This window comes from Cyprinodon variegatus, unplaced genomic scaffold (genome assembly GCF_000732505.1).
Source record: "Cyprinodon variegatus isolate N-32 unplaced genomic scaffold, C_variegatus-1.0 Scaffold38, whole genome shotgun sequence".
Classification (NCBI taxonomy): domain Eukaryota; kingdom Metazoa; phylum Chordata; class Actinopteri; order Cyprinodontiformes; family Cyprinodontidae; genus Cyprinodon; species Cyprinodon variegatus.
In genome coordinates, this window is record NW_015150491.1 from 204,982 (window position 1) to 229,076 (window position 24,095).

At 35.9% G+C, this 24,095-nt stretch overlaps 2 protein-coding genes across 2 annotated transcripts in view; one reads left to right on the plus strand and one right to left on the minus strand.

The window, feature by feature from the left end:
* Positions 1-1,075: 1,075 nt before the first annotated feature.
* On the plus strand, positions 1,076-23,004 carry LOC107081650 (hippocalcin-like protein 1). The gene is made up of 4 exons (XM_015369826.1): positions 1,076-1,355; positions 16,624-17,117; positions 20,767-20,872; positions 22,667-23,004. Exons 2-4 carry the CDS (start codon positions 16,740-16,742, stop codon positions 22,762-22,764), a joined length of 582 nt encoding a protein of 193 aa, XP_015225312.1. The 5' UTR covers positions 1,076-1,355; positions 16,624-16,739; the 3' UTR covers positions 22,765-23,004.
* Positions 23,005-23,274: 270 nt separating this feature from the next.
* The window catches only part of pdia6 (protein disulfide isomerase family A member 6), a 9,204-nt gene continuing 8,383 nt past the window's right edge, over positions 23,275-24,095 (minus strand). Inside the window, exon 13 of the mRNA XM_015369825.1 lies at positions 23,275-23,844. Within this exon, the coding sequence (XP_015225311.1) occupies positions 23,773-23,844 (72 nt within the window). The 3' untranslated portion in view covers positions 23,275-23,772. The remainder of the gene's footprint in view (positions 23,845-24,095) is intronic.

Consider the following 24,095-nt stretch of genomic DNA (forward strand, 5'->3'; position numbering starts at 1 on the left):
CAGGTTCTCTGAATTTGTCCATGACATTGACACACACTGACTCTATGTATCTGGGGTTTGAAAAAAATGAAAAACAGTTAACTGACTTTAATTTTATGTATCTCTAATGCTGTCTTTAGGAATGGTTTATAAACAGAAACATGACATAATGTCCTTGAAACATCTGTGCAGGGAGGCTCTTGCAGCTCTGATTCCAGCTGCAATCTTTCTAAACTTGGCAAAAAATTTGCCTCCAAATTTAAAAAGGCTACAGTTATCCTTATTTTTTTAAGTATTTTTTTTTCAACCAGAATATTTCCTTCCACTAAACTTCCCATTGGCATGTTTGGACAGATTAATTTTTTTTATAAAAAAAGCTCATTTATTTAGAATACATAATCATCAGGTTTTTATATCTTATTAAAAATGACTTCAAACATATAAAGTTTATTGTCTTAATTGCATAAAAGTAAAACGCTAAACTCTATGTGTTTCAAATAAATGTATTAGTATTTTGAGTACGTGATCTAAAAAAACAGGAAAGTGGTTTTGAACACCTTGATTGCAGCTTTAGACATAAAATAATGAAATATTCATCCAACGACATTGAAATTACAATGCTTTAGGTCAAATTAAATGTTTTCCCCTGCAGCTGTTGTCGCCTCTTTTCCTTATAATGGTAGTTTTTATTATTTTGTTCCTGTGTAATAATACGCATTGGTGCACAATTGCGATTTTCCCGCAACTGTCATGATTTTGCCTTGAAAGGAGTATAGTTTATTTAAGATATTGCACTAATAATAGTTCTGAGAGATATTTTTCCACAGTGCGCGTTTCTGGTGCTGTGGAAGCAGCGAGTTTGGGTGGATCCATTCAGAGTGTGGGGGGGCAACATCAGCAAACTCTAAATCTAACTCAAATCAGTCGCGTTATAACGTGTGTTTTAACCATTTTCGTGTTGTGCCACACTTTTTTTGTGTTTTGACATATAAACACCACTTTAACCGCAGAGTTTTTCCCGCCATTAAAACAAAAATAAATAAATAAATAAACCCTCCCCCCTTTTGCGGAGATTTGGTGGAGTCGGATGGAAACCGAGCTCTGTGTGTGCCACATCCTCTACTAAATGATAAAAACGCTTCATGAGACGGGGACCGAGCCAAAGCAGAGACGTTAAAGTACGTTTAAACGCATGCTTTTGTTCGCTGCTTTCACTTAAACCGGCTCAGAAACACGGAAGCATCGTTTTATTAGCAATTGTCTTTTTTTTTTTACGTTGACGCGCAAGTTAGGGGCGTTATAAAGTGGGAAAGTGGAGCTGGATGAAGTGGACCCTGTTCAGGAACTGAGAAAGTTGAAGTTAAACCTTTTCAGAGGTAGGTTTTCCTTTTTGTATTTTTTCAGAAATAAAGTCCAGTCTGTGGTCTGTTACAGCAGACGCAAAGCGAGACCTAACGGAGGAGAGGAGGGTGTTTGAGGCGGACAACACCCATTCTGGATTATTACACATCTCACCTACTCTGAAAAGTTGATTCACACATTATGGAAATATGTCATTACCACTTTAGGACATATTCTGAGACTGATTTTATGGAAACTTATACACCTTAAAACTTGAACGCAAAAAAAAAAAAAAAAAATGTTTTTTGATTAGACCTGCAAAAAGGGTTTTGAGGATGGTCGAAAAAGGTTAATTTCTGCCTGGTCAATCTTTCCATATCACAGTTTGTGAAAATAAACCAATTTAAATTATTAAAAAGCCAATTAGTTTTCATTATCTCAATCTAAAATAACTTTGGTATATGGGGTAGTTAACTTGTTCATTGAAAGGGGTCATTTGGTTGGGTTGCAATAGAAGCCCACATCATGACCTATCCACCACCGTGCTTACAGTTTCTAAAGTTTTCCTAGAAATACACAGCGTTGAAATTTATCGCAAAACATATCTTTGTTAATATTTTTCCCAAAACCTTGCTATGTATGCAGAGAAATATCTATCAAAACTATGTTGTGTTTTCAATTTTTTTTTTGTTTTTAAGAATATAGTCTTTTTAGGGAACAGTTCTATTGCATGGAATTTTGTAAGTCAATAAAAAAATATCATCACTAAAGTTGATAATTTAATTAGATTTAAGGGGTGAAAACTGATTTTTTAAGACTTTCTTATGAATCAAAGGGGGACAAATTTTTGAAACCATTTCTCTAACCATTACTAGATTGATAAGCAGCAACAGCTCCTTCTTTAAGGTCATTGCTGATTCTGTTCCACAATGGCATTGTGGTGTCACACACCTGGATGCTCCAAACCATCAAGCTCCTATAGTAGTGTCGGTCATGCTTGCTGATGACCAGTTAATCAGTGCATCTAATTAGCAGAACCCGGCTGTTTCTTTTGTTTTTAAATCCCATGGTAGTAGAAAGGGGGAGGATTGTCTTTTTCATGGGTTTTGCCTCCAATATGGCTTTGTTTCTATTTAATGAACACTAAAAGTGTAACATTTTTGTTTTTGTAAACTTAATGCAAGATATACCGTAATGGTAATATTTCAATATTTTCTATATGCAAATCCGTTCCACTTGAAGAGAGATGCACTTTTTACTTTGAGTTTATCTACATATGTCTATATATATACTATATATATATATATATATATACCTTTTTTTTCTCTCTGTTGTGAGATCTCTCTCTGTGTTTCTATATATATATATATATATATATATATATATATATAATATATTTATAAGACAAACATTCTATGAGATTATGTTCTTAAATCAGCAGCACAAAATCCATAAGATTTTTTAATTTTATTTTTTAGATAACATCTTTTTTTAAAGTGTTCACTTTAAAAAAACAGAAAAACATTTTTATAAACCATTAAGTTTAATTCTGTTATATAAAATAAACAATATATGTATGTTACCACTCAAAATAGACATATTTAGTTTCCATTAACTATTGTTTAAAAGGTTAGTTTACCATAAAGTTAGAAAGTACAATTCAAATTAGTATTTTTTTTTTTCAATTTAGCAGCACTACAAGTAAAGCTTTTTCAAACCTTACCTGCAGAAAAAAATGTGCTTCTTGTTTAGTCCTAATGTACTGTATCTGAAATTTACTATTCTGTTGCCTTGGCTACTGGTGTGTGTCAGGGGATTTCATTCTGTTTCGCTGCCTGATTTTCACTGACACGAGTTAAGAGAAGCGAAGCTGAAAGCGGAAATTTTCCAGCAGCTCAGTTTTCTAATTTTCTTCCATATGTTCTTAATCCTTTCCCACCTGCTGCAGAGCTGAAACTCGTCGCAAGAAATATTTAAACACACACTTTTTCTTATCCATGATATAATCAATAAAATATAGTCTGTGATTATTTTAATTTATTTTGGGGACATTTTCTAAAAAGAAACTTTATTTGGTCAGCTATTTTCTTAAGATAGTTCTGAATCATAAATCAAAGTGGAGATTAGATTTTTACAAATTATGTGTTTCATGTAATTGAAATATTTTGGATGCAATTAACTTTTGTTTTATTGTTCATCATTTACTAATAAGTACTGAGATTCAAAGATTGAAATAGGGTGAAAGATGATACTGTCATCCTAAAAAGACAGAGCAAGAGATCCAACAGGTTATTTTCCCAGTGTAAAGTGATTTAGGAGATAAATGACCAATAATGCTTTGATTTCACAGCTTCTTTTAGGCAATTTTTATTCAAAATTAATGAGAGGTTTATGCTGGATTTAGTATTTTTTTCATAATGGACTTTTTCACATGTAGTCTTTAAATGATCGGCCATTTTTAAGCCCAAAGCTACAAACATGTAACATTATTTATTTCTGCTCTTGTTGATCTAAGTTGGATTGATATTATCAACCCTCTTATGCCAATCAAGCCCAGATCCTAAGATAATATCTCATTTTTTTTAAAACTGAATGTCGATATCTGACAAACATCATGTTTTGTTTTCTTTCAAAAGCAATTTTAAAGAGGTACTTCTGAATCAAAGCTTTGTCTTAAATGTGACAAAAACACATTTTTAAACAAAAAAGGGAGAAAACAGCTTAAAACTAACCTTCTTGGTTACCTGCAAGTGTTATTGAAATGAGAAAAAGGTAATCTCCAAGCTTATTCTTATTTAAAAAAAAAAAACAACAACAAAAAAATAGTTTTAAAATCTCTATATTCTGCTCAGCCCTAATATATGACTGCATTCATATTTGTCGATCTAAAACTTTGGTGACTTTCACATCAATGTTCGTTGATGCTGTAAAGTATACAGTGAAATGCTAAGACTTTCATACACTTTATATTTCTCTTTTTTACATTTTGTTTAATTTAAACAACATTTTTTGTGTGCTTTATAGGGTTTTATGTAATAACCTAAACACACTAGTTAAGAACTGCAGAGGTAAAAGGAACATAATAGTGTTTAATTTGTTTCTGAAAATAGAAAAATATTTAGTTATCTGTTTGTATTTTACCCTCCTTTGTCGTGTTTTTGTTATAGGAACTGTAAGCACAATTGTAATAACAGTAGAAAGTCCACTTGGTTTTGTCTCTACCTATTTTGGACCCGTATAGACGGAGATATCTGTCTGTATGTCAGTGCAAATACCTCGGAACAATTCAGACTGAATAGGGACTCCCAGTGTTTAAGTGCTGCCTCATAATTTTAGTTTAATATAGATCTGGACTTTGACTAGACCATTCTAACAACAGCACCGATCTAAACCTTAATTGTTGCAGCAATAGCTGAATGTTAGGGGTTGTTGTCCTGATAAAAGATGAACCTTTAACTCGGTTGAAAGTTTCTTTCAGGCATAGCCCCTTTTTCTCCAGAAATGCCTTTTATTCAACTCCATTCATCTTTAAATTCCCATCATCGATTTTTTTTTGGACACAAGATGCTGCTTTCACCGTCTCATTTCATTTGTGGTAATGATGTCTCAATTCTCCCAACCTCTAACAGATTTTTATTTTGCCTTATATTTAGTGCCATCTGTCTTTAAATAAAAGTTAATATACTTCTGTGTCTTTGATTAGGAATACTTTTCCCACTGCTTGATATCGCCACCATCCTGTTTAACATTGTAGCTCAGATGTTCAGGATGATCTGTGGTTAGTTTTTTTGCCACACATTGCCCTTTGCATAGAGGCTAAAGTTTATATAAAAACAATTTTATTACTAGACCAGAGCATCCTATTTCTTGTCTTTGCTGTGTCCCAAACGGCTCGCAGTAAACTGCAAACAGAACTTCCTTTGGCGTCATCCCTAAATGGCTTATTATTACTCTTTCATAGAGACTGGAATTTTGGAGTGTTACTGCAAGTTTCCTACCTGAGCTGCTGATTTCTGTACTGCCTCACATGAGCCTTGTTAAATTCCTCTATGACAATGTTACTGAGACATAATCATAGGTGGACTATTAGCCAATTACAGTAAACGATCTCTGAGGTCAATTAGTTTTACCAAATTTTATCTAGGATTGGAAGGGGGAAAAAGGAGAGGAATGCATTTGCAAGTTACTTTCAAATACAAAAAGGGACAACATGTCAAAGTGGTATAAAAACTTAAACCAGATTATCTTAATAGGCCCTGCTTGTGTTAGCAAAACAATCCAAATATCACACTCTGCATGTTGCAGAAAGATAGTCCAAGTGGTCTATTGTACTTACAACCCAGACTTTATACCCACTAAAAAACATTTAAAGCATTATGAAACAAACGCAATTCAAAACAGATTATTCAGAACATTAAAAATCCCATTTTTTTTCCATTTCCCAAACACTCTGCGGGCATTATTTATTTACAGAGTAACTCAGACTGGACCATTTATACCATTAAAATCTCTTTTTGTCTCTCTATTAGTTTGATTTTTGCTGTGCGTGTGGTACATAGCGAACCATGACACAGCCTAAAACAGGAAATAAGGTAAGCATAAAAATGAAAAACAGCAATAAAAAAATGCCAGTGGTTTACAGGAAGCCTTCAACAGCCTTGTGGTGTTGGGGTTGGAGGGGGTCATGGTGTTCTAGAGCTTGTGTGAAACAGTCTCATTAGGCAGAGCAAAGCAATGGAAATAGTGGACCATGCAGACCAGAGATGGCTGTGGGGGTTGGGGACAGGGAGGGAGACTGTTGCTGTGTAATTGAGGAGAATTGCAAACATAGAACGTAGAAAGGCAATCTCGTGGGGCTGCTGTGTATCAAGCTCAGGTCACATACTCTGAATGTCCAGTTTTCCATGACAGGGAGTTCATGATTTCATCAGCAAATAGATGACTTGAGGACAATGTCTATGTCTATATATCTGGTTTTTTTGGGATATGGATGCATTTTACTGTGTAAATAAAACAGAATGATATCTCTCAATTTATAAGCAGAAGGAAATAACCATCCCTGCAGAAGGTTTAAAAAGCCAGCCAGGACTTGGAATAATCTATTAAGTTGTTTGCCTAGCATTATTTTTGCAACAGTACACCCTTTTTCAATGAGTATGTCCTCTGGGAAGTTAATGTTTGATTTCCGAGCCTAGTGTCTGTAAAACACTTTTCCAGCTTGGACCCTGCTGGGTTTCATTGGGCTTTTTGCGTTTGAGGGGATAAACAGCAACGCCCATATTTATGTCTGTTTCTGCTCAGCCTGCACACTGAGCTGTCCTGGAAAAGTCCACTCTCTGCAGCTTCCTTATCCTGTTGCATGTGCAAGAGGAAGTCATACAGTTAAGCCTGCATTCTGGGTGTTGTTTATACTGCAACCTAGATAACACCAAATCAACAGAAATTACATTAAGTTCCCAATTAAGAAGCACTTGTCGTATTCACTTTACTTATTGCAAAGTTCATCAAGATATCACAAACCAGTCACAAATAGGACTGTGTTAAATCAATTTGGCCTGGAAAAAAAAAACAATGTTTCATTGCAAATCAGCTTTTTGGGTTTAATTTTTTGCTAAATAAATGCAGACAGTTAACTGCAATGTGTGATTAGTTAGCTAAAAAGAAGAGTTTTATAAAGCATGCAGATTTTTGCCTAATTAGGGCAAAAAGAGAATGTCAAGTCAAGTGGGTATGCGTGGAGGACTCAAAAACACAGACGGAGGCAGAGATGGTTTCTTGCAGATTTACGTAGGTGGTGGCAACAGAAGCATAAATTCAGAAGTAACAGATCAATAAACACAGGAACCAGAACAAAGAGAAACACAATACTTCAAGAGGAGATGAAGAGATTTCAGCAATAAGTAACTGCACAGGAACAGTATATATGACAAACAATATAAAGAATGGAGTAATCAGCTAATTGGGAGCAGGTGTGGACAGAAATAGCCAGAAGGGAGGTAATAGGAAAGGAGAGGGGCACTAGGAGGCAACAGAGAGTAAATATGGGATACAACAGTGCTTAAATATAACTAGGAAATAACTTAATAGTTATAGTTAACTGTGAACAATGAACAGCAAAATAAAACTACAGCAAAGACTAAAATATGCTGAATAGGAGATAACAGAAAAAATATATAAAAAATGAATAGTTAAATTAAGAAGTAATTCAAAAGTTATATAAATCTTAAAAGCAAACACAGAATAAAATAAATCAAAGCCGAACTGAAAACCCAAAGAGAAAACTTGAACAGAACCAAAAACCCAGAGCAGCAGATCATGACAGAGAAAGGCAGTAAAGAAAATGTCCATGAACCTCAACTTAGGAATCAACCTAGGAAGGATGACAGTAAACACTAAAAAAGCACTTTGGGCTACAAACATTGATGCGGAAAAAATAGTAATAAACACAAATTGATGGCAGTTTTATCATAATTATCTCAGCAAAAGAAAATTTATTCACTGCAGCTCAGCAACAAATTTCATACTTCAAGTTAAAAACAACAACAAATTAATTTGAGAAATATTAGCCTCACTACACATCTTAAAAGGTATAGTGGACAATCTAGTTTACTTTTCAAACTAGTTGGTTGTCTCATATGCCCTTCTTTGTGATGTTTGCCTAACGCCATTGTTTGGCTGTTTTTGTTAACTGCCTTCTAATGATTAGATTTCCAGTAAGCTTTTGTTTCATCTATACACTGTACCTCCCCTGTTCTTATCATTTACTTTTTAAAAAATTGAGTGATGCATACCGACCATATACAGAGGTTGGCACAAGGTCAACAAGGCTTGCGTTTGCAGATTTAATTGGCATTTTCTTTGAGGAGTGAAAGAACAGGTAGGAGGGTTTTGGTTTAAAAAAAATACTTTGTCATTTGTTACCTACTTCTCCAGAAAAGCTTTCCTCCATACCTTTAAGCTTTTCGATGTTCAAAAGATTTCTTGCATGTACAACCTGACCATTGTCACCTCACAGCCTCTCAAGAGCTCTGGGATTCATTACAGCCCGGTACTTTTCATTACTTATAAAGTTGTACACTTGGAGGCTATTTTTAGGACAGCTGGATAACTGTTTTCAGTTAAAAAAAAAATCTTTTAGATAATGATGCTGATTTCTATTGTTGTAGTCAAGACCAAACCAACAGAGACCAAGTGTAACAGTCTGGGTTCTGTTTTGTTTTCTTTTGAGTATTCAGTTTAACTTTGCTCCATGTTTTCTAGTTTTAGTGTTTTAATTCTTATTTTGTTGTGTTCTCTGGTCATTTTTCAGTTTTCAGGATTTTATTTGTTGCTCTCTGCTGCCCTTTTGTGTTCTCCTTTTTCCGTAGCTCCTTTCCAGTCTGCTCTGTTCACACCTGCTCCCAATCTGCTCGTTAGTCCTCTCTTTGTTCAGTCTCCCATAAATAGACTCTTTGTGCAGTTCCTCAGTGCTGGTTCCTCGTCAAACTTCAATCTACACCGCCTTACAGTGTCTTACCTCGTCATGATTGTTTTCCCCTGATGTCCCCATGGTTTCTAGTTTGTTTAACTTTTTTCTTCTTGGAGTTTTTTGATTTTTGGATTCCTGCCTCACTTGTTTGTTTACCTCACATTAAATATACAAAAAACTCACCTCTGCCTCTGCATTTGGGTCCACAAACCTCAACCCAATCCGGTCACCAAGGATTACCAAGACAAGGTCAAGACATTTAAAGGCACAACACCATATAACAGCTTCAAATTCGGCTCCTGTGTGTTGTGTGAGAAGCTTAAAACGTGGCTCGAGAAACCACATTCTATGACCATAGTTGTTCTGTTCTTTTTTTGTATTTTCAAGCTTATGTATTGAAAATCAACAAATAATTTTAAAATCTTGCAGTGTAAACCATCCTTTACCACAACAAAAAACACTCTTTGGTAGGTGTTGAAACGTCATTGGGAAAAACTGAGCAAAAGCCTGGCTGCCTTCAAATTTAAGCATGTTTTGTGGAAGCCTATTACATAATTTTTGTGAGGGCTCCAGCTAGCTCCTTTAAACTAAATGTCTGAGATTTAAACACATCAAACCTTCAAAATGCGTAGTGATGATGTTCTTGCATAATGTAACCTGATGTGATTAGCCTGTATTTTTATTTGTGGTTTTTACAATAAATCCATGTATTAATTAGATGCTTTAGTTATAATTGTTTAGTTGTATTACTTGAGTTGGTCAAACTGTAATGCTACTGTTTTAGATGATTTTATGCAATAGTTAATTTACCTAAGAAGTTAGAACTAGAATCTGCAAATTGTATCAAAGCCAATGTAACAATATTTACATATATATATATATATATATATATAGCAGGCTTGATTTACTAAATGACAAGCCTTGTTTACTGTTGGCTTTAAATCCTTATGATCCTGATGAAGACCACAAGCCAAAACAAAAAGATCTGTCAATAAAGTTGGTTCTCTGTACTTCAGGTGTTGCTGAAGTTTTCACCTAACCAGATATTCTAATCTAGTTCTGCACTTTAAAGTTTTGCCAGAGTCTTTTGGAGCTAATACATTTTAATACATATTAATAATCATCAATGAGTGACCCCTCCTCAAGCTGGGAATTTCGATTCTAGGGTTTTCGATGTTGTCATTACAAACTTGGAAGATTGCAGTTTCCACACGTATGCAAGTGTCACTTAGTGCTAGTGAATAAGCCCCTCATTTCTTTTTCTGAATCACACAAGAAATTAAAAGTTCTGATGTATTCACTTTTTAAAATTTTAAATGTCAATACTTGCTGCATTTCAGACATTTACTGAGGTGGTATTTGTAATAAAGGGTGTGAGGCAGTGCTTTTAGGCTGGATTTCTGCTCCATTTTCTGATTCTTTGAACGCAGACCATTTAAATCATACTTTTTTCCTTGCTTCTTGCTGAGAGTTAATCCTTAAAGCTTAACCATTTCCTTTTCTAATGCACTATGTGTAAATGCCATTTGTGATGGATCAAAATTAGGCATTATTCAATTCTTAGCTGCAATATTGCAGCATTTACCTAACATTAGTATTCTTTCCAAATCTATTTATTGGAGCTCTGTACTTCCTCAAGATCAGACATCTGTTTCTGCTTTGGGGAGAAGAGTTTATTGGCTTAGTAATGAGTTACGGTAGGATGGAGGAGATGGATATTTAAACTTCAGCTCTGTCTGGAGAAATATGACTGCCTTTGTCTATTGGAGTAAACAGAAATGAGTCGAGCATTAAGTGAGTCTCTTATTCTACCTCTCTATCTACTTTCTGACCCTCAGCTATTTTCATGAGACATGCCTCATAATTAAAAGACCACAATTCCAGATATGATAGGAGGCAGAAATTAGCTTCCTCCTACTTGTGGCTTCAAAGACTGAGTGAGTGAGCTGCTGCCTTCTAATCAAAAGAAGCCACTTGAGACAATTCAGGCACCTGGTCAGGATGCCTACTTTTGGAGATTTTCCAGAGATATCCTATGATTAGGAAACCCTGTGGCTGATTAAGACTCAACTGGAAGGACTTTATACTCTTTATATTCCTTGGAAAGTATTGGGATCCCCAGAAACAGCTGGTGAATGGGTTTGGGGTAGAAACCCATTCACTAGCCTAGTAAACTAGCCCCACCCGCCAGCGGCCAAAATCATTTTTGCCTGCGAGTGGTCTAGCCTCGAACAATGCCCCAGGCCCTAGAACTGGCGGGCCAATCACAATGCAGAGATGTGTTTTGAATATCTGGGTACAAAGTGGGTGGGGTTTTGAGGCCGGAAGATTGCAACAACTATTGACCAGTTCTCGTTTGACTCAGCTTTGGAATCAGTTTTGGAAGGATTAGACTCTGAGTTTTCGTTGAAATGTGAGCAGGAAGAGGCTCTACGTTCATTCATATTTAAGAAGGACGTATTCGCCGTTTTACCGAAAGCCGTTTCACATGCTGTTTGTTTACGCTCCCCCACCAGCTTTCTGTCATGCTTACTACATCACAGTCAGTTGCACTCATTGGTCAATAGCGTTGGCCAATAGGCACAGACATGGTTTGAAAGACAACGGGTTGTTCTCATAAACAATCTTCCGATGTCTCATTCATGGGGGCCAGACTTAATTACACATTTAATCTCACATTTAGTCTGGTTTATCAGGCTACCTTGCGACCCCCGCTTGGGATAACCGTGACATTAGCGTGGATAGATGGATGGATGGGTTTGGGGTAAAAATCTCTGGTTCCTCCTTGACCTGTTACCTCTGTGATCAGAACTCAGATGAGCAGAGGACAAGCAATGAGTAATGCTGTATGAGCCGGTGAATATAAATGCAATAAGAAATGGGAAATTAGGACAGAAATGATTAATAAAATTCTTTAAAAGCTATTGCATTAAGTAAAACCATTTCTGACTTTTTTGTTACACATCTGTTGGTATCGGTATTTGCTGTATTTTACAAAATATTTTAATGTTTTTTCGAGTTCCTTTGTTTTGTTTTTTGGCAATCTCAGGACATAGAGAATCAACTATTAAAAGTCTCATCTTCTATTTTAGTCAAATAGAAAAGTTTGTCTCAATTATATCAAGCACCAGGGAGCTGACCAAAGCTTTTCAAAAGTGTGGGGGATGTGGTCTGTCCAAGATTGGCACAGTCAACTGCATTTTAGATAATTATCATATATCTGCAGTCACTGAATAATTGACTAGCACATATAATAGAAGTAATAATAAAGTTATTTTTTCAGTAACACTAAAACAATGAAAGATAATTCAGACTGGCTTGTTTCTTATCTTGCCTCGGAGGCATTTAGAACTCTCTCTCTCTCTTTGGTTGTTTTTTAAACCTGATATAAAAAAATTACATTGAATCATTTTTGCCAGAAAACTCCTTTATTATTTACACATTAGCAAACTTACTTACAGTTTTCTTTGATCTCTCTCCAACACTCTCTCCTTTTCCTTTTTCCTCAATGAATGAATGAATGAATCACAGGTCCGTCTAGACTGCTTGTGCCACTACCCCAATCAAATTTTCTTTGAACCAGTTAGGATTTAAGAAAGACTTGCGGTCTGTGAGTGTCCGATCAGAGAAGCAAATAGCTATGACTGGGATCAGCCTATAATGTGAGGCACTGGGCGGTGTTATGCTGAGAAACGTAGGCCTTCTGAGAAATGTATTTCAAAGCTAGAGTGTCATAAAATCCCAGTTTAAGTTTTCATGTTATAGTATCAACTAAATAAGGGTAAATGTAGATGTTTGGTCACTAAATATGCCAGTTATTGTCTCATATGAATGAAAAACATGAACATTGTACAATTACAAGCTCTTGTTTAACTTTGAGCATGGGAAGCAGTTTTCAGCATGACACGGGGGCTGCTGATAAAGCGAGGGCTGAGAGAGACGAAGTGGAAAAAACAAAACCTAATTCACTTTTGCAGACGCTACTGTTGCAAATACAGACCTGTCTCATATAAAGGGTGTTTTTCAATAGTTTAGTCAGTTAACATTGACTGTGAGGAAAACAAAAAAGTGCGGGTGTCGTATCCCTCACAGGTACCACGCCCATGGCTCCATCATCCATCACATGTTCTGCTGTGCAGCGATTCACAATAGAGGTGTGTAGGATCCGTTCATGCACTTGAAAAGCCCCCTCTTGTTTTTAAAATGTTTTACACTCTGTTTTCATCTTCACATGTCTGACTTCCTGCCTAACTCTTTTGGTCTTTCCATCAAAAACAGACTTGATCATCATCACTGACAGAGGATGTAGAGCCTTTCTCATTCCATCTTTCTCTCTCTCTGTCTTTCTCCCTGATGCCTCTCTGCCACCAATGTTTTATTTCATATAATTGACAAGAATGGCTTCTATTTGCGATGTAGAGAAAGGAATACAGATGATGGAGTCTGTGTGAGCTTGGGTTCAGGAAGTAGCTGTCACTGCTGCAGATACTCCAGACGAAACACAGAAGATTTAAAGCAAAATCTATGCTGGAAGCCCGCCGGTCTACTACAGCAGCCACATAAGGCTTTATGCAAGCCTCATAAATAAATAATCAATAAAACGATAAATCCGGCTGTAATAAGAATTGTGCAGGTTTTAGCTTTATTAGTGGAAACTGCTTTTTATCTTTATGTTTTATTGTTGAAATTAATTTTGACATTTCAAAAACCTGCCATAGCCTTGCCTTTAGTAGTGATTGACTTTACTTCTGCTCAGATCTTTGAAATCCTAGGATCATCCTTCTACACATCTACACATACTAAAGCATTAACATTCCACATCATCTGCTAAACTAGGTTTTGAATGGCTTTTTGAGGTACTAATTATCTGAGCACTTGGGGGGCATGCAAGTTGTCTGATCCTCAAATATGAGCAGTTGGAAAAAAAAGAATGTTGACAAGAAAAATAATGACAGCCACCCTGACATGGTAGACATCTTTTGTTATACCTGCACCCCAATACACACATGATATGCAAAATATGGCTGCATTATAAAGCAAAACTGTATTTTTCTCCCAAAATATTCTCTGTGTCCTGTTGAAAGATCTATGTAACACACTTATCAGTTACTTATGATACTGTGTATTAATGTCCTATTTGGGGTGACCTGTTAGTTATGTCTTCTATGCATGATGCAGTCTAAAAATCAGATGTAAATTTAAATATACAAATATATATTTGTATATTTAAAATAAAACTTAAGTAATACATCGTATTAAAACAGGTCATAGCTTGCAAGCAGTACTTATAGTCACATGGTTACCTTAAAAAGAGTAATGGGTGGTCTTTCTATAGGTTACACACTTTGAATATTAGTGTTTAAAAAAAACAAAATGAAAGAAACAAAATGTCAAGAAAATGTAAGAAACAACTTGAGGCAGCTCACTGGCAGTGTGCAGCAGCAGCTGATTGGAAAAGACCAACAATGACTTACTCTATATTCTGCATCATGCATGAAAACTATTGTTATTAATCTGACATGAAACCAGAGGAATATTGTTTTATACTCTAACCAGCCTTTAACTAATGTAATTACAAAACTGTAAACAGTGCAATAGTAGCTTTGACAAATGAGCCAATAAGTTCTGTATGGAGGGATTTTTACTTAGAAATGACAAAAAAGAACAATAATCAAGGCAGCTGTGCTTTGAAACTGTGCTGATCCATTTCTTTTTATTCAAAAGTGTTTCTCACATCTGCTTCTTTCATCACATTATTCAGATTCATAAAACGGCAGGAAATGAAACCTGCGAGACAATTAAAGTGAATGACGGTGTCTGTGTGCGTTCAGATTCACATTGCCTTTATCTGCTCTTCACAAAGAATCATCTTTTTGGCAGCAAAGAGCGGTGTGTTCACCCCCTCCCCCCCCCCCCCCCCCCCAAAAAAAAATCATTAGAGGGAGTAGAGAGTAGCGAAGAGTGGAGGTGTTATACAGAAGGGCTATTATGTAATCGAACCTCTGGTATTAACAAAGCAACTCATACTGTACGGCCAGAAATAGTCTTTCTTCTATGTGTCATACTTTTTCGGTTCTTCCCTCTTCTCTACACCTACACACCCTTGTTTTGCATCCTGCACACTTCAACAGTTACAAGTAAAGGATTAGCACAGTTTTATCATAACTTTTTTCTAGGAAACCTTTTATTTTATTCTATTAGGGGCATTGAAATACGGTTTTCTATGTAGTCAATCTGGATGTTATCTCGTCAACACATTGTAGGGTGTAATTGTGAAGCAAAAGGGAAGCAATACCAAATTTTTCTTTACAAAAAAATTAAGTGTGAAATAGTTTTCATATTCACTGTTTTTCTCTGACACTCATAAAACAAACGTGCAATAAAACATCATGTAACTACTAGAAATTTGTAAACAAAGTCCACATGTGTTTAATGTTATCTAATTAAAGAACGTTTCTGGTGATGCTTTAGAGGTTTTGAGATGAAATAGGAAAACAAGAAGCCTCATTATGACCAAGGAACACAGCAGAGAGAACTTTAAGGTGACGTTAAAGCAACTTTAGGTTATTCAACAAAATCCCCAAGCTTCGGACAGTGCAGTTCAGTTCAAAAAATAGAGTAGAGCTCAACTACAGGCCTATCAAAAGTTAGTTGTCCGCCTACACTGGGAGAGTAAGAGTGAGAAGTGTATGGCTACTGTGATGGAGTTGCAGAAATTCACAGCTCAGATAAAAGACTGTTATATGGCTGATATTTGTCACACACTCCACCTATATAAACATTATGGAAGAAGTCCTGCTTGTGGTTTACAGTCAACCATCTAAGAACATTTGCAATTGAAGGATGTCCAAAATAGTTATTTTGCCTACATGCAAAAGCTGCGTTGGAAACATCACCGTAGCAACACACCATCCGAACCATAAAACACGGTGGGGGCAGCTTCCTGATCAAGGGAAATAGAAGATGTTCAGAGCAGTTTGTAAGACGGGTGGAGCTTTAAAAAAAGCAGCTTTGGAGGAAATCAGGCTGATAAAGGCTTAAAAACAGAGGTTTGCTTTCTAGCAAGTAAATTACTTTAGGTTTACAGTCTAAAGGTCTCTCAGCTTTGGGATAAAACAAATATCATCACTGTTTGTTCTCCCGTTTTCTTACTGTTTGCTTACCTCCTAATGTCGGCTTCTTCAAGCAAAATCACATTTTATTCTGGATTTTTATCATTAATGCCTCTTATCATGGATACCCTTGCATAAATAAATAAAAGTGGTTTTGCACAGTATACCGTAACCATGGGAGCTGAATATAGACAAAATATAGAGACCAGAGGTGAATAGGCCCAGGTGGCCAGATGCTTTTTAGCTGTCATTTGTGTTTTTTTTATCCAGTAAATAAATTCCACCTGCTTAAATTAAATTAGATTACCCATTTTCTCAGGATGGAGGGGATCGTTATTGAGTGGGAACGTCTGGTTCTCTCTCGACCACAGCCGTGTGTGTCAGTCTGACATTTTATAAAGTTGTTTTATTAAGAATAATGCCCCCCCCCACAGGATTCTCGTCTCCTTTCTCATGGAGGGCAGGGTTGATGAATTATTCCAACAATACACACACCCACAAACAAATCCACCGATACCGTCCCAATAACATTACTGTTGATATCTCTTCTGTTTACATGTTGATTAATCCAGATTTTCTCCCTTAGGTTGAATCGACTGAGAATAATTGGCAGCTAATGTTTGCCAATGAAACACTGTTGAAAACTGAGAACAATAATTGATCCAATGAATCATTTATGAAATTCACACAAGGCTGTTAATGAGGTTTGTTTGTCCCCTGCAGGAGCAGAGGAAGCGCAGCAGCCTCAATCATAGGGAGTAGCAGTGTGAGTTGAGAAGCGATAGAAAGAAGAGAAGGTTGAAACGCCAGCTCTGCTGTCCGCCTCTGAGTGCTGCATCATGGGGAAACAGAACAGTAAGCTGCGGCCTGAGGTCCTGAACGACCTGAGGGAGAACACAGAGTTCACAGACCACGAGCTGCAGGAGTGGTACCGTGGTTTCCTGAAAGACTGTCCCACCGGCCACCTGACAGTGGAGGAGTTCAAGAAGATCTATGCCAACTTCTTCCCTTATGGTGACGCCTCCAAGTTCGCAGAGCATGTATTTCGCACGTTCGACACAAATGGCGACGCCACCATCGACTTCCGGGAGTTCATTATAGCTTTGAGCGTGACGTCACGTGGAGGGCTGGAGCAGAAGCTGCGCTGGGCCTTCAGCATGTATGATTTGGATGGGAACGGTTACATCAGTCGGGCTGAAATGCTAGAGATAGTTCAGGTGAGGATCCATTTCACTGCATTATACTCAGTTGTATGATTGTTCTGTTAATGTGTTGGTGTGATCAGATGAGGCAGTACAAAATGCTCCTCATTCTGTTTTCTAAAAACAAAAAAGGCTGTGAGAACCAGCATTAGGCATGTGGTGCCTTTGAACTAAATCTAGAACTGTGTTTTCATTGTGGTACCAGGAGCTTTTATCATTTGAAAATTATTATCCTAAACATTTAATCCTTCTTGGATTCTTTGTTGTGTGTATTTTAACTGCTATTTGTTTAATTAGTCTCTTGACTTGCTTCTCCTTTATAATGGCCCATTGACTTAGACTTAGACAAACATTATTGTCATTGTGTATACACCGAGTGTATGCAAAATTATATTACATTGCTTACAGCTTCCAACAGTGAACATTACAATTTAAAGTGCAGTTAAAAAAAAAAGATAATGGTGCAAAAGGGCATCAATATGGAAGGTTCAGTGCAGTGCAAAATAAATATGGTGCAAAATGCAGTATAACATTGAGTTGTGTCTGCCATGCTGGTGGTGCAAAATAATGTTGCGAATGTGATGCAGAGTCCAGTTTAGAGTTTAACAGTTCAAGAGTCTGCTGGTTGTGGGGAACAAGCTGTTGTAGAAACTGCTGGACCTGCAGAAGATGCTGCAAAGCCTCTTTCCAACGGGCAGCAAGAAGAACAGTCCCTGGTGAGGGTGTAAGGGGTCACTGATGATATTGCGGACTCGGGACATGCAGTGCTGGGATGAGATTTCCTTAACCCTTTATAGGGCACTCAGTGAAATACTTTTAAAATCAAAATTTAAAGCCAATGGTGTTATTGGAATCCAGGACCACACGTTATTATTATTATTTTTCCAACTTAGTTTACAGTAGGTAATATATCATTCAAGGACTCATCTAATTGGCCAAATACCAAAATAAGATGTATAACCATGTAGCAATATCTTTGCTGAATGGTTGGGTATAGATCTTGTTCTTCTAGACCTCCCTGAGGGATTGGGGGACTCCATTTGTAAGGGGTATGGAAGTAAACAAAAAATGTAACTTTCCCTATAAAGGGTTAATATTGCAGTATTGTTGCTATAAATCTGAGGGAGATCAGCAAAAATTTTCTGTAAATCTTTAAATTCAGAGCACAAATACTTCTGATTTAAAATGACCTTTGTATCCTCACTGTTTTCCATCAGAACACATAAGTGACCTTGATCTCTTTTCGTACCATCACTCTCTAGCTATCAGCTTGTCTTTGACTGGACAAGTAAGCTTGAAATATAGCATGTTTGGTTAATTTAATGCCTTTTGAAATTGCCATCCTGAGCAGATGCCTTTAGGGCTCATAAAAAAAAAAAAAAAAAAAAACTATTGCACAGATGTGGTAAATCTCTTACATGTTAATATGGCACAGTCGAGGTTAAAAGAAAAAACACAGTGTTGAAAAGTTTACACTGGGATGACTCAGTAATCTTTCTGTCCAAATATACTTAGCATCTTTGCTTCACCTCAGAGGTTCAGGGGCAAACTAAAGTATCACTTTCCAACCCCTGGCGGCCTTCTAGTGAAAATCCCACAAAGTGCCTCTTTGTCCCGGTGGTTTTAGAGGAGAGGAAGAAAGAAAACATAAAACTAACCTCATAGCCAGTCTGATACTTAAGTGGTTACTCCCCTTTCTTCAGGAAAATGTGTTGCATCATTATCCAGCAAGGATTTGGGTATGGGTCTTCAGCTTGCTGTGATGCAATGCAGATATGTCCCTTAAAAGAAATGTTTTGTAAATGATTGAAATTAGATGACTACTGTATGTACAAGAAAAAAAAGAGCAAATGAAATATTTTATTCAATACAATTAATTTATTAAAATGTTAGTTTTGTTTCCTTTTTCTTTTATAATGAAGAGCTGTTATTTACAACGAACACATTTCACTTTGAAGTAATTTGTGTTTTGTCTCAATTTGCAAATCCTTCATTCAATGCACCCAGCAAAGATGGTGTATTTAAAAAAATTTTTTCAATGTTTAATTTTTGTAGAATGATAGGTATATTGTAAGTAATTAGTCAAGTCATTCTTTTTTTATATCTCATAGTTACACTTGATAGCCTTATAACTGTGTTTTTAATTATAAACTAATAAGACAAAAACACAGTCCTATATTAAATCATGCTTTTAATTATATGCTCCTTATCTAATTTAGGTTCATATTATTCATTAAATGTCTGTCTACTCTACAAAATCCATTCGGCAATAATGTAGCTGAAATGCAATGGTAGATATACTCATAACTGAAAATGTTTTATCAAAATATGCTACCATTTCTATACATTCTAAAATAAGAATGTTGAAATTTTAAATTAATGGGGGTTGAAATGCTGATGACTAACTTTAGCCTGTGAAGCTGAGAGGGTTTGAGAACTAATTTCCAGTTATAGAACAAATTAAATCAAGATTGACTCAACAGTTTTTTGGTCTCAATGCAAACTTTTGGTATCTGTGTAAAAAATTTTAACACAAAAGCATGTTTTACAGTTTAAGCCTTATATTAGAAATGTTACTCTGCTGATTAATGTGTTATAAAATAAGGAAAATCTTAAACAATCCCCCGCCGTACCTCTGTGCCACACTAAGGGATTGTGACTCCCATAGAAGGTCATGTTGCTATGACCTATTAGCAATACCTTCATAAACTAAAGTGTCCAACCTCCAAATCCCACATCAGTTTTCTGGTGCCTGTTTTTGAAATGCTAGAACATACTGTTAAATTAGATTTCTGTCGAAAACATTTTTATATGTTTCAATGGAAAATGCAAGAAAAGACAAACATTTTCAATTTTTTGTTTGTTTTTCTTCATTGAAACCCACCAAACTATGACTGAAAACCCAATTTATCCCATTAAAGAAACAAAAACTGTTTCTATTTAGAAATGTTTGATTTTTTCCATTATCATTCTTTATATTGATCAACAAGTTTAGCTTTAATGGTCTTGATAGATGCATAATAAAATAGAGTTAAATGTTCATTTTAGATTGAACTGTCTGTTTAAGCTGTCGTTACTAACTTAAACAGATTTTATTTTGTCATTTTGTGCACACAAGTGTACACAAAACAAAATTTCGTTAAGTACAGCTCTCTACACTATTTCATTTTTTAAAGTGCAACAGATAAAAACATTTGTGTTGAAAAAAAAACACTGTGGTTAAAAAAAAAAAAAAGATGTGAACATATGACTGTATATTTACAGTTTTTTTGTTTTTTTTTACTGTTGGAGATGTGTTTTGTCTTCCAGAGTTATAAGCTAAGCAGAATGTACAGACATACTAGTGTCGGCTCTGTTCGTTGTGTTTGTTGATTAAATGAATGGAGAAAAAGAAAAAGCAAAAAAACCCTTGAACCACGGAGCTGCTTTTAGTACAGTGAAAATCTCCTTGAAAATCTTCTGCAAGTAGATATTATTGTAATATGTATTTACAAAGTGATTTACTGTGAACAGAACTGCAGGAAATGTAGTTGTTCTAAACAACAGAAACAAGACTGGAGCAACAGTAGTCATCGCAGACAAGAACAGATCTTTTTTTTTTACATTTTCTCTAAAGCAACACAAATAAATTGAAATAATTGCAATAATTATCATGTTTTTTCAGGCAATTTACAAGATGGTGTCATCAGTAATGAAGATGCCAGAAGATGAATCGACACCAGAGAAAAGGACAGATAAGATCTTCAGACAGATGGATATTGACAATGACGGTAAGATTGGTAAATGTCTGTGTTTTACCTCATTTAGTTAGTATTACTGACATTTCTCTACCTTAGGTTTTCCTTATTGGAAATATATTGTTAGACAGCAGTGTAGACAGATGCCTTTTTTAAGTAGCTGAACATTAGGCTGTGACTATAACAAAATAATATGAAAAATTAGCTGAATTAGATGATTCTTTCTTATATTTGAAGCCTTTAAGCTGCTTTGAAAAATGGCACAGCCTCCAAACTAACACAGTTGTTTTTTTTAATGGTTTCATTTTAAAGGATTGGATGTAATAAAGGATAAGAAAGTCATCAAATCATACAAAGTAAAAATAAAACTATACAAAATTAGGCCACCCAACATGAAAATTTGATGTCAAGCATCTCAGATAATTGCAAATGTGTATTACTGCAGAAATATTTTCTGCCCACTCTCAAGAGTTGCATTAATTTAACATTAAAAACTTTTTAAGATGGGATTACTTTCCACATACAGCAATGAATATTTGAAAATCAGAAGGACCAATTTTCGCCTATCAATGTTGAAACCATGAGCCAATTAAAACTTGAAATGTTATCCATCATGATTAGCAGAGTAAACTAGCCCCACCCACCAGCGGCCAAAATCATTTTTGCCTGCAAGTTGAATAAAACCTTTCATCTCCCATTTAGTCTGGTTTATCAGGCTACATCATGATAACCGTAAATTAAGACTTTAGATGATAGACACAGGAAATAAAGGCAACTCTTGCGTTTTTTATTTAACAAAATACTTTTTTTTTATTTAAATCTTTGAATAGTCTATTTGGTTGGTTTGGTATTTGAAATTGGTTTCTGGAGAAATTAAGAAAAATGAACATTACTGAGTATCATTGTTAATAAATTTCCTATTTTTTCTACACAAGATCCTTATTTATAATAACTGAAAATAAAAGGTTTTACTGACAGATTATTAAATTATAACTTAATTATCAAATTTAAGTCATTATTTTTTTCCTCTTGTCTTTTTAAACACTGAGGAGAATTCTGGGCCCCCCTTGTTATTTATTTCCTCAATCACAATTCCTGCAGAGATTATGTTTTCAAACAGGACAGTAAAGCTTTTAAACTATTTCAATTAAGATTTTCTGTTTTGCATTTTTTGTAATCAAACAATGCCTAACAAGGCTTTAGCCATACCGACTTTAAAATGTTCCATTAATGTTGTCATCCAGATTTAGCAATAACTTCCTGTTTTGTCTATGACTCAGAAGACTCTTATTTGGTCCTGAGAAGTACTTTGACGCTTCGCACTGATTCACTATCAGGTTGATGGAACTGGAGAAACAGGAACAAGTACTGCCTACAACACAGATAACCTAAAGAACAGAGGGGAGAGAAGTCTGAGCATTCTGGATGGGTTCAACATGTCATAGCAAGAAATGTTACACGTGTACAGTTAAAAGGTTTTATTCAGGCAAAGGTTATCGTAATTTTAGTAAACCAGCAGATGATATAGAAAAAAAATTGTGCAGAGCGCCATTTGGTTTTAGAAAAGCCAATACATTTTTTGAATAAAAAAAATCATGCATTAGCACTAGCTACATGCCATTTTAGAAATGCAAAGCTGAAATATCTGCAAGTAAAGTTTTTTTTTCTTATTATTTTGCTGATAAGTGGGAAGGCAGTGATTATTTTGCTACAAAAACTAAAAAAGAAAAAAAAATCACTAAATCAGATATTCTTTAAAGAGTTTAGACGAGACACACTCTGTTCCCACTGTTTTTTTTTATTGTTATTCCCCATTGTGCTCTGCAGGTAGATTGTCTTTGGAGGAGTTTATTAAAGGTGCCAAGAGCGACCCGTCCATCGTTAGACTGCTGCAGTCAGATCAGGGAACCTCCCGCCAGTTTTGAGGACAGAGAAACCAACCCTGCTGCATGAGGATACCAACATAAATCATTCTGCCTGCCTCCCGCCACCACCTTTTCAGCTAACTCTTGTTTACATCGATGTGTAACTCTTTCAATGACGTCTTTGTCTCTGGAGCTATTGTATTTTTGTGCTTTATAAACCCCTTTCCTCTTTTGCCGTTTCTGCTATATAAAGTGCCATTATCAAGTTTATTTTGACTGGATTCTAAGTGTTACAGCTAGCACAATGTTACAATTAAATGGAAACTAAATAACCTAATTTGATTCTGTGGCTTATCGTGGTTTAGGATATCAACAGAAGCCTAGTCTTATGTATAAGCTCTGTATGCCTTGATATAGCATGGCGCAGTTATGTGTATTTTGGAATTTTGTGAGTATACTTTGAATAAGGAAGCAGGGACTGATTGTTTTTATTTTTTTATTTTTGTAACAAAAATGTCATTTTGTTTTCACACAATTGAAATAAAGTCGTGTAAGAAAATCTACACAAAAGTCCCAAAGATGATCCCCTCCTTGTCCTGGACAAAAATGACGCAAACCCACTCAGATTCTCATTCACCACTTAAAGACAAAACAACAAAAAAAATAATAAACATAAAAATCACTGAATAATTACCTTTTCAAGTTCACATCTTCAAATAGGTTCTTTAAGGCGGCTGAAGAGGGGAGAGAGAGCGACGTTTGTAAAAGACTAAAATGAACCTCACCCCTCCTCTCTTCAGCTGGTGGCAGCTTTATAAATATTCCGCCTCAAACATTCAGCAAGTTTGTGAAAAGGAGTTCATCTCATGGACAAACACGCATATTCTCCCCTCCCTCCTGCGTGACAGATAAGATGGTGTGAAAAACTGCAGGTGTCTTTCATGCGCCTTTTCTGGAGTATTTCAGTAACTGGCCAGCATGGCCCCCCATTTGTCCACAGGAAAAGGAAGGTGGGGGACAGACAGGACCAGACCCAAAGTCTGGGTCAGATTCTTATGCTTCTGGGACTCATAACTCGTCTTTATCAAAGTCCTCATCCAGATCAACATCACTGAGGTCATATTCCTCCTCCACAGGAAGCTGCAGAAGACAGGTAGAGATAGAGGAGGAATGTCAAAATAAAAACAGTTATAGCAGAGGTCTGCACCTGGTGGACCGTGGTCCAGATCTGATCATTCTGATAATGGATCTAATATAATTTTATTGACCAAAAGCATTACTGAATATCTTTCCAGATTTTGAGCTCTTTGTGCTACTTTCTGGACTGCTCATATGTCTGCAGAGAAGCCGATTGGTCAGTCCAAGAAAATAATCAAAACTTAAGAGGAAAC

What these genes read in the sequence shown, in the direction of transcription:
- LOC107081650 (XM_015369826.1), top strand. Translation starts at nt 16,740, where the DNA reads ATGGGGAAACAGAACAGTAAGCTGCGGCCTGAGGTCCTGAACGACCTG. An exon ending in AAATGCTAGAGATAGTTCAG is followed by an intron (nt 17,118 to 20,766) that starts GTGAGGATCCAT and finishes ATGTTTTTTCAG; the next exon opens with GCAATTTACAAGATGGTGTC. An exon ending in GATGGATATTGACAATGACG is followed by an intron (nt 20,873 to 22,666) that starts GTAAGATTGGTA and finishes TGTGCTCTGCAG; the next exon opens with GTAGATTGTCTTTGGAGGAG.